At 33.2% G+C, this 12064-nt stretch overlaps 1 protein-coding gene across 19 annotated transcripts in view; it reads left to right on the forward strand.

Moving 5' to 3' along the window:
- Positions 1 to 12064, forward strand: part of LOC140437792 (uncharacterized) — a 102785-nt gene that overhangs the window by 51601 nt on the left and 39120 nt on the right. For all 19 annotated transcript variants that reach the window (XM_072527518.1, XM_072527531.1, XM_072527524.1 and 16 more), the window contains 5 exons: positions 120 to 440; positions 2937 to 3251; positions 6815 to 7138; positions 10045 to 10368; positions 10730 to 11074. In XM_072527518.1, the coding sequence (XP_072383619.1) occupies positions 120 to 440; positions 2937 to 3251; positions 6815 to 7138; positions 10045 to 10368; positions 10730 to 11074 (1629 nt within the window). The remainder of the gene's footprint in view (positions 1 to 119; positions 441 to 2936; positions 3252 to 6814; positions 7139 to 10044; positions 10369 to 10729; positions 11075 to 12064) is intronic.

Genomic DNA, 12064 nt, shown 5'->3' on the forward strand with positions numbered 1-12064 from the left:
TAAAAAATGATCTTTGACTTCTTTATATATATATATATATATATATATATATATATATATATATATATATATATATTACATTGATATTTTTTCAATAAACAAATTGTATAATTTTGCAGATTATTCCAAATATTTTTCATTTACGTTTGAGGACAAGCAGTGGAAAGTCATCACAAACGGCATACTGGACCTTAAAGAGCTGGATCGGTCCGATCTAGTAGTTTCCATTACAGCCACTGACAAAACCACCAAACTGAGCAGCGCTTCTATCATCGATCTCAAATTACCCCATGTGAACACCGAGGATGCTCCGAAGTTTGTCAAAACATATTATACGGCTAGCTACACTGTATCTGGTGACAAAGCTACTGTAACTCTTGACGAACAGTTCACATTCAGCAACAGGAATGACCCAAAGAGTGTTACTTTAACTACTGATAGTAAGTTGAGCTTTTAAACAAGGTATATCACATGTTTTTATGAAAACAGTGTAATAGCTTTATGTTTAAGGTATTTTAATCTGTTAATACAGTCGAACACGGTTATTGGAATAGTCTTTGTGCCAAGCAAAAACATTTTTATAACCGTGATCTTTTAAGAACTGATCAAATGGGGGATTCACTTGCAAACACGTAGATTTCTGAGTGAATTCTAAATTAACTGTGTCAACAAATGTATTAACAGGCAACGAAGTGGGTGGGCAATGAAAATTTTCAGATAAATGAAAGAAAAAGTACTTTTTGACCCGAAGATGTTTAGGGGAAGGGTCAAATTGGTGCTTATAACAAAGTACAGTATACTCCCTTTATAACGAACACGGTTATTACGAGGTTTCGCTTATAACGAGGTACATTAGATGTCCCGTGAAATTTCTATTGAACTATAACCCTTTATAGCGAGGTAAATTTGCTTATAACGAGAGAAAATAAGATTGCAAAACGTGTTTTTTACGTTTTGGCCCGGCCGTAGCTATAAATAAATACCCTTTTTAACTGCGGGCCGCCCGCAATAAACTTCTTACAATTTATGATTCTTAGTCGGAAATGTAAAATTTATGATTCACAAGTGTCATTGTATTGGGTTGACCATTCACACCTAATAATATGGGTCCTAATAGACAAGATGTGGAAAGTGTTTTAAAGGTTGTCAGAAACTTTATCCAAGGACAAAACGCAAATGAAGAAGCATAAAACTGTTTCACATCTTTAGAAAATATGATAGATAGAATACTGGACAATTTAAAGCAGTCAAAAATGACAAAATAACTTTATACGCTTTATACATATTTACAGAATACAGATTTTTTGTTTTAACATATATCATCTACAGTAAAAGTAAACAACTCTTTTTTGTTTTAATGCATTTCATTGACAATAAAAGTAAATAACTTTGTTTTAAAAACGCCATTCAAACAATATTTATTAGCATCTTATATTGCTCCGAATGGCTTCACTATAAGTTAATGTTTTAGAAAACTACATATTTATATGTATGCACTGTTGTTGGATATAACGAGATCCGCTTATATCGAGGTAATTAGTCTGCCATTTCAGTTCTCGTTATAGAGGGAGTCTACTGTATTAACGTATTTATTACCTGACAGACCCTAATAAGCCGGACATGTTTTAAATCTTTATCAAATTTTATGTAAAATGTTTTTCGTTTACGTGAAAAATAATATAATAAAGCGATAGCATATTATTAAAATGTATTCGGAAACGGAAAAATTTATTAAGGATTAAATGGAAATGTTTCGTGACCTTAATTTTTCTATTCCTTAAACCGAGACATTCTAATAAACGGGTTCGACTGTATTGATTGATCTCTGAAGTAGAAACGGGATAACAGTCATAGTGAAATAAAAAACGTGTACAATATGTTCAGTTGTTCGATAATTTTGGACAATAATCATCATTGAAATTTCGCAAATAGCATCATAGAAAAAGCATCGCATTCTAGGAATCAGTTATGCTAAGACTCCACTCAGTTCAAGTTACCTGTATCATCGCTGACTACACCACTGGTTTTTTATTTTCCAGCGTTACGGTAGTTGATTAAACTTGCTTTCTTAGTATATTTCCAGAATTCATAATCCAATACACAATCTGGTTCATAACTTAAATTTATAATAGCAGAAGATACCTTAACTAGCATCCATGCTATTGACGTAACCGATATAGTTTCTCCATTTTCTGATGATCTTAAATAAATCTCTAGTCCTTATCTAAGTATATATTAGCAAAAACTTCTAGCTTTCAAAAAATTACCATATTGAAGAGAAACAAATAGATCAAACTTGATGTGATAAAAAAAAAAAAGAAAAGAACTAGAACACATCAAGGAATCTTCTTCTTGGGCAGCCAGCTATCTCTCTTTTTTGATGATCTCCGCGTTGGTTACTTGCCAGCAAGTTTTCCTTTAAGCTCAATTCTTGGTAGGCTGTGCTCCTCCATCATTTTTTGTATTATTCTCTTCCTCTCTATCTACCTGATCTCACTACATTTTGTACGCAACATTGTTCCCTGATGATGTTATTTAATCCCTTTCTTACAAGCATCGCTGTGTGAGAACATTTGGAGCAAACACAGTTTCTCTAGTGCTTAGCCCTTTTCTGATCAGAACATTTTTTTGCAATAGCTGGTTTCGATATTTTAATGAATGTAGATAACAGCCATTCTTGAGAAATTACACCAGCATTGCACATATATTAAGCAGATGTAATACTATTGGAGTTGTCGTTCATACCTTTTAATAGTTGTGTAGGGATTTCTGCGCGTTCAGTTGCTTTTCCATTTTTAGAATTTTTTATTGCGTTTTCTATATTTTCTTAATATATCAGGACAATGTTGTGTGTTGTTTTTTTCACTAACGATCGTAATTAAAAATGTATATTATTGTTGCCTACAAGTTAATTTTAACAATTTGTGTTATTTTAGAATACCAGGACAACTTTAAAATAGAATACACTGACGGAAAATGGACTATAACTGTTGACCAAAATCTAGATGATGCCACACTAAACTCCAATGATATAGTGATGTCTCTCATAGCTACAGACTCCACCACCAAAGACGTAGGCGAATGTACTTTGCTGATGACGCTGCCGAAAATTAATAGCAAAGATGCACCTAAATTTGATAAAGCTTATTATCAGTCAGAATGCGATGACGCTACCACAAGTTTGGATACAGAAATAGCGATTAACAATAAAGATGATTTATCGAAAATTACTGTTAGTATCCTTGAAGATGGTAAGTAAAGTGTTATTTTATATAATTTAGGCGGTTTTCTATGTGCAGCTACACTCGATTTGAAAATTGTTGATAGCACATGAAACTTGAAGATTGACGGATAAACATAATAAAAAACGGGTGTGGCAGTCCAGTGGGACTGACGGTGGAAGTTACACTTCTATACACGCATTCGCCGTTACAAATTTATTTGGGAGTCAATCTGCACAATTATTACATATGTAATGCAATAGATAAGACATAGCAGAAAGAGAAACAGAATTATTAACAACTTACTAACAATGAAGGATTGAATCAATATTTTGATGAAAATGTATATTTTTATTTTCATATGTATGAAAGGAGTTGAATGCAAAAATTTTTTACACATACTCTGCAGTAAAATTCATTGTTTATTTTGTTATTAATATAATAATACAATACAAATTAAACTGCAATATTCATAAGTATTTAAAAATGACAATAATATACATAAAAAAATACACTACAATACAGTGCAACATAATTCCATATATAATAATTCAATACAAATTAAAATGCAATATCCATAAGTATTTAAAAATGACAATAATGTAATAATATTAATAAAAAAGTCCTTCCCGACTGGGAATCGAACCCTGGTCTCCCGCGTGACAGACGGGGATACTGACTACTACACTACCGAAGACATGACACAAATGTATTTCAAAATTGACAGTTCTGGATCATACAGTGATTTATTGAGATTATTATTTTGAAATACAAAAGAATAATATAATTATGAACATTTAATAAACAATACAAAACATATCACATAAATAATAATATTAATAAATATTTTATTATATGTATATATATATATATCTTTATATAATATATATAATATTAAAGTATATATACAAAAGGAACATTTTTATATTCGAGAGAGGAAGAGAGAGAAAATATATCTTCTGTCTCTCTCTTACTCATTATCTTACATATGTAATGATTTCACAGATTCACTCCCATACAAATTTCCAACATGGAGCGCGCGTATAGAAGTATAACTTCAAAAAAATAATACAAGCGACCAAAATGGGTACATTTCGAAGATCGGTTAGAATATCAAGAATGGAGGGTGTTAAGTGATAACGAAAGCGAAAATAACGTTTTGTTTGTATTGAGTTATTACTAGGTACAGCAGGAACCATAGACAGATTGGGAGGGATAAAGGCAGGTACACAAAGTATACTGCCCACTTGACAAGAGTGGTATCGTTATTGCTGTATGTGTTTGAACCACGTAGAAAAGGCTGAAATACTTGAAAATACATCTATGGATTCATATAGTATCTATAACTTTGGTGACTTTTGATCTATGGTTCAAAAGAAAAAGGACGGTAAAGCTTCTGGAAGTGATGGAATCCTAGCAGAAATGCTGAAAGAAAGCGTAGAAGAAGCCATCACATATCTAAAAATACTATTTAATAAATGTCTATTCGAAAGCAACAATAGTAATACACAAAAAGGGAGACACCACAGACCTGAAAAATTATCGACCAATTTCACTCCTTTCACAACTTTACAAAACCTTTACAAAGATTCTTAGAAAGAGGTTAACAATTAAATTTGACGGATATCAACCAGTAAAACAAGCCGGATTTAGAAAAGGGTACAGCACCTGTGACCATCTATATACTTTGAAAATCTTAATAGAAAAGACTAACGAATACAATCTCCCATTATGTCTGACTTTTATAGATTATGAAAAAGCTTTTGATAGTGTAGAATTGTGGGCAATAGAAGAAGCATTAGTCAACAACCGGATCGACTCTAGGTACAGAATATTAATACATAATATTTACGAACAAGCTAAAATGATAGTGACGTTGAGTAATGGAATCGAAACAAGACCAGTAAAAATCAACCGAGGCGTAAACAAGGAGACACAATTTCTCCATAATTTTTTACAGCTGCCCTAGAAGATATCTTTATGTCAATAGACTGGGAAAATAAGGGAATACCTATTAACGGAAGATACTTGAACCATCTTAGATACGCGATGATGTAGTACTAATAGCTGACACGTGGAATGCATTGAATACGATGATTGAGGAGCTACACACGGAATCCCTAAAAAAAGGACTGAAAATGGATTTCAGCAAAACTAATCTAATGTCAAACAAAGATGACAAAAATATGATAAACATCCACGGAACAGAGGTAGAATACGTAGACGAATATACATATCTGGATCAAAATGTCAAGGTAAGCAAAGAAAATCAGACTACCGAAATAAGCAGACCTGTAAAAATGGGATGGGCAGCATTCGGAAGACTCTCACACGTACTTAAAAATAAAAATATACCTCAAAGACTGCGAACCAAAATGTTTAATTCCTGTATCCTACCTGTACTTACATATGGAGCTCAAACCTGGACATTCACTAAAATAAACATAGAGAAGATCAGAAAAACTCAGAGAGCTATGGAACGACAGATGCTTGGTGTCTCACTCAAAGACCATAAAACCAATGAAGACATTCGCAATAGAACAAAAGTAAAAGATGCTGTCGAACAATCAGCTAAACTGAAATCGAAATGGGCTGGACACAACGAACATCTTAAGGATGGCCGATGTGATAAAGAAATCGGGAATTGGCGGCCAAATGAAGCCAAACGACCACGAGGAAGATCGCAAATGCGCTGAAGCGACGATATTAAAAGAACTGCAGGACCAATGTGGAAAAGACTTACAAATAACAGAGATGAATGGCGAGAATTAGGAGAGGCCTATATTCGGCAATTCGAATAGAGAAAAGGACTTAAAAAAATATCAGAGATTATTAAGAAGAAGATCTTCTAAGCCTAAATTTAATACTAAGAGAAGTCTAGGTATCGATTTTCAATAATCTAGATTTTATCGTTAAAGGGTTTCTTTCTATACAGCCAGACAGACAAACAATAACAGAATTTCAAGAAGCAATTGCACCGAGTCGAGTGCTTATGTATATCTTATCAAAATACACCATTTATAATAGATTGACATCCAATACAAAAGGTATCCAATTTTAAATATCTATTATGTAGAATGTACAACTATTTTAAAAAGTGTGACTCGTCTCTAACTTGATACTTCAACTTCAACTTTGGAAACGAATGATTAAAAATGTTACATATGAATCTTACACCATCTTACATGGTGTTGAAATATGGACCTTGAAAATATCTACCAATAACCGCTTAGCGTGTTTTGAAAAGTGATTGTATAGACGAACACAAAAAATACAGTGGACGGCTAAGCAGACAAATAAAGCAGTTCTCAACAGAGCAGAAGCTACTCGTCAACGAATTGATAGCGTCAAATTCAAAAAAATAGCATATCTAAAAATGGACCGGGATACGAAGGGTTGAACAACTGTGCAGAACAGCATAAGACAAAGAGAGTCTTGCTGTGCTAATCGACAATGTCAAGGGTTACCGACAAGGCGCGTTGTTAAGAAGAAGCTTACGTATATCTAAAGGTGTAGGTTATAGAGAGCTCATATAGCTATTTTTAAATTTTCTGTATTATTAATAACAAATAATATTTTATATACCTTTTTAGACTACAAATCCAACTTCAAAATCAGTTTTGACGAAACAGCCAAAGTTTGGAAGGTAGCGGTGGTGTCAGTGCCAAAGATTACAACATCCACAAATGATTTAATATTGACTTTAATAGCTACAGAAAAGGAGAATACAGAACTTGGACAAGCAACTCTAGTTTTGAATTTCCCTGTAGTAACGGCTCCTAAATTTTCGTCTATAATATATCAAGGTAGCTACAAAGCTGAAGAAGTAAGTTCTTTCGAAATCAGCGATGTTAAAATTACAAACAAAGACAAGCAAGATGATATTCAACTTAAATTATCGTTAGATGGTAATACAGGTAAGCATTCAATATAATTCTGTTGTAGTGCTAAGTACATGTAAGCGCTATGTATACTGGTAAATATTTTATATCCAAAACAATCAAGGGAATTAAACTATATTTGTGACAAAGGAGTTTATCAACCTTTTTTATGGATATGTTAGATGATACTCTTATTTCATACTCTTTAAGCAGTTTCTCTGACTCAAAATTCTGTGTATGATCTCATATATCCTTTTTGTTATTTCGTTTCTTCCCAACTTAAACAATTCTGCGGATATTTCATCACATCCAGGGGTCTTATTATCTTTCTGCAGTTTGACTGCACTTTCAACCTCTTCTCTATCGTTGGCGGTTTTGTTCGTTCATCATCATTGTGAGAGTTCTCGGTCAGCAGTTCTTCAAAATTCTCTTTTTGGTCTACATAGTGTAGTGAAAAAATAAGTACAAGAAATCCTAGAACATAACAACAGACATGAGAGCAGAAAATTCCATAAAAGAATAAAAGAAAGCACACAGTCATTTAGACCAAAATTGACAATATGCAAAGACAAGGACGGAGAACTACTAACAGAGAAACAAACAATTATAATGAGGTGGAAAGAATACTTTGAGGACAACCTAAATGCAGAAATGCAGACAATGAAAATGATCAAAACAAGACAATATATTTTACGGCGGAGCAGCACATTGCAAATCCGAGCTATGAAGTAATAGTTCAAATAATAAAGAAACTAAAAACAGTACATCGCCAGGAATTGACGGAGTTTCGGCAGAATAGTTGAAATATGGAGGACCCGAACTCTGGGGAAGAATCCATTACTTGATACAGTTGCTACGGACCAAGAAGCAAATGCCGAAAGAATGGGCAGTTGGTTTTATACAGCCAATATATAAAAAAGGAGATAAGAGAAAATACCAGAATTACAGACCAATTACATTGCTAAATGTAATAAACAAAATCCTTTCTAGCAATATTTACACTGGATTGTCAGAATAGTCGGAAAATAAAATTGGTTATTATCAAAATGGATTCAGACCAAATAGAACAATACAAGAGAAAGCTTAAGAATACGACATAGTACTATATAATATGTATACAGACTTTAAACAAGCTTTTGATAGTAAGAAAAGAGACAAAATGCTGGAAAACCTCCGAAATCTAGGTATACCAAAAAATATATCAGCCTCATAAAAATGACGTTGCAGGGTTCAAAAGCCACAGTTAGAGTAGATGGAGAACTGTCTCCCCTGTTTGACATTATTAGTAGAAGCAAGATACGACTAATGGAAACGTTTAAGTGAATTGATCTTGAAGCACAAAAAAGGGGGCTTAAAATAAACGAAACAAAAACTAAGTACATGACCATATACCATACCTTCACATATCTGGACATAGAAATCAATCAGAAGAATTCTGTGAGTAGCGAAATTAATGTACGTATTTCCAGTGGAAATCGTACATACTATGCTAATAAAAGATTGATGACATCGAAATTATTAGACAAAAGAACCAAAATGACTATCTACAGAACTTTTATTAGACCCGTAGTAACCTATGGTTGTGAAACCTGGTTAATTGCGAAAAAAGAGGAAGCCCAACTCAGGACATTCGAGAGAAAGATACTTGCCCGGTGCAAGGGGAAGACGGCACATGGAGCATCAGGAGAAACGACGAAGTTAATGAACTGAATGAAGGGTGTGACATTGTAAGATTTGTGAACAGTCAAAGACTGTCATAGCTGGAACATGTTCAGCGACAAGAAGACACGAAAACGTCAAAGAATATGTTACAGTGGAAGCCCGTAGGAAGGCGGAAAAAAAGGAAGGCCCAGGACGAGATGGTTGGATGACGTGGAAGACGACCTGAAAACCATGAATATAAGATAATGGAGGAGAAGGGCCCAAGAGATATCTGAATGGAAGGACATAGCCAGACAGGCCAAGACCCATACAGGGTTATGATGCCAAAAGAAGAAGAAGAAGTGTATCAGCTATTCATCTTTTGTTTACAAATACTATTTTTCCTTCTCTAGTTCGATTAATGAAATACGATTAATTGTCGTCTTACACTCATCATCAATCTATTGGTCATTTTTCCTTTCTTTAGTTCCTAGCATTAATTTTGCAGCAGTTAATGTGGTTCTATTTATTAGGTTTCATTGGTCTTCTAATGTTCTCTCTTCATTTCCTGCATATTCAGACAGCTTCTTCTTTAAAACCCTTGTTGAATTTCTGGTCTTTTCAGTTTTCCCAGATTTATTATTTTCTTTCTTGGTTGATTCTCCTTTGCTCTCAGCTAATCGTACATCCTTTAAGTGTACCTGAACTTACTACCAGTAGTTGGTCCGAGCCGCAACATGCACCTCGTCTACTTTTTATGTCCAAAATGCTTGTTGATGATCGCTTTTCTTCTATCAAGACGTGGTCTATTTGGTTAACAACATTTCCTTCAGATGGTATCCAGGGGATATCCAGTGTATTTTTTTGTAGAGAAATATAGTAGAACTGATGATCATATTTTTACTAGCTGCACAGTTAATAAGATATTGGTCATTTTCATTAGTGTCTCTATAAAATATAGGCTATGTCTATGCCTCCCAATTATTCCGATGTATTCTTTTTCAAATCCTAACTTTGCGTTTGTGTCATCTATACTTATTTTGATGCCGGGTTTTGCTGATAGGTCATATGTTTGCTTTAGTGATTGGTAAAAATCTACTTTGGTGTCTTCATCACCAATCCTTTTATCACAGATCAATAAGTCAATGACGAATTAAAACACATGTTTTGAAACATATATTTTTCGATCTCTATTTTTTTTTCATTTATCTTATCTAATTATCCTTGAAAATACAATAGAATTTGCCGGATAGTCCTGGCATTACTTTTAGCTATGTTAACTGTTTTTACGTATTTTTCAGATATTTCAAAATACTTCAAGTTCACTCTCACGGACAACGTATGGAAAATTACTTTAATTGATCCTCTCCCCGATGATGTTATTAACGGAAAAACAGAGCTGATTTTGACTTTGTCAGCAACCGAACAGGATAACGCCGAAATCGGCTACGCTAATGTAATAATTTCCCTGGAAGATAACGCCGTTACATCTGACCTAACCTTCTCTGATGTCTACTACAGTGCTCAATATATCAAGTCTAGTCCTTTACCAAATATTAAGTTAAGTAAAGACATCAGCTTGAAATCGAATATGGACCTGAAAGATGCTGTTGTTGAATTCGTAGGTGAGTGTGCTTCAGTTTTATTTTTTACGTACTTGATTTAAACAAGCTTTTATTTTCCTATATCTATGCAGTATCAAATTCGGACAAATTTCCGCGGTCAGGTAAATGAAAATTACTAAGTACTGGGGAAGGACCACGTTGAGAATTTAAAATTCAATGCGAGTATTAAATTCTAAACGCGTTTCTTTCCCAGAAAAATATAATATATATATATATATATATATATATATATATATATATATATATATATATATATATATATATATATATATATATATCTTATTTAGTTATATTTTATTTTTCGTATTCCCAGTTGCTCCTTTTCCAATAATAATATAAATTAAACCATTTTTATTTACAGTTACTGATGATTTCAATGCCAATACCTATTTAGAACTTACATCTACTGAAACTGCAGGCGTTTATACCATTTCTAGTAAAAAAGAACTGCCCGAAAAGATCTTAGGAGAAAACAGTTTGAGTCTAGTTCTGCAGGCATCAATAGATAAACTTCCCAAGGTCTACGCTACTTTAGTAATTGATCTTCCGATAGAGGGGGAGAGTAATTCGATAGATTTTTCGAAAATATTATATGAGGCAACCTATACTATTAGCAGTGATGACCAACGATCATTTGACTTAGAAGACGAAATCACTATTGAAACCAAAGAAGCTGCTAGTGATCTCAAAGTTGAAATTTCACCTGGTAAGTGTTTTAAATTTTTTTACGTCAATAAAATATTTATATTTACGTGAATAAATAAAATTTAAGTTGCAAAGAAGTTGCTTCTATTTGGAAGAACTATTTGGAATTTGGAAATATACGGTTAAAAGAACAATAAATTAACGACGAACTAAAAATTATAAGATAAACATAGTTTTCGATTTGTGGTCTAAATTCTCTGGACAAGTAATATATAAGAGTGATATAAAGATCACGCCATATATTGTTGTTGGCATGCTCTCCAATTTCTTAGCATTCTAGCATATGCCTATTTTTGTCTTTCTTACACCTCTTTTGCAGCTGAACATGACTTAATCGTGCTAAAAAATTTAGAAACTACCACCTAGACACTTGTATACGTGGAAATCGCCTAGAGACAACGAAGAAGACGTTATTATAAGAAACCAAATAGACTATAATATACTTTTTAACAAAAGATATCAAAATAGTTCCAACAGTGTTAAAACCTACCCAGGCGCTGATATTCAATCTGACCACAATCCTTTAGTGTGCGTGTATAGAACCAAGTTAAAGGAAACACGCAAAAAAAAAGTAAAAACCATGACATAAGAAAACTGAAATGTAGTGAAGTAAAAGAAATAGTCAGCAAAACAATAAATAGAGAAATGAAAGAAATCGACAATACAACGGAAAGCACAGAAGAGAAGATAGAATCCCTTAATAAAACGATAGACGACATTAAAGACAATTTTATAAAAAACGAAGAAGGTAAGAATAAGACGTGGATGACGACAGAGATTCTGCAGCTGAGGGAAGAAAGAAGGAAAAACAAGAACAATAACTATATGTATGAAACATTACAACGAGATATACAGAGGAAGATCAGAGAAAACAAACAGAAAGAACTGGAGAAAAAATGCCAAGAAATCAAAATCCTACAAAGTAAATAAGACGACTTCAACGTGCATAAAAAGGTAAGAGAGATTACAGGCAAATGTAAAAACAAAAGAG

This window comes from Diabrotica undecimpunctata, chromosome 3 (genome assembly GCF_040954645.1).
Source record: "Diabrotica undecimpunctata isolate CICGRU chromosome 3, icDiaUnde3, whole genome shotgun sequence".
Taxonomy (NCBI): Eukaryota; Metazoa; Arthropoda; class Insecta; order Coleoptera; family Chrysomelidae; genus Diabrotica; species Diabrotica undecimpunctata.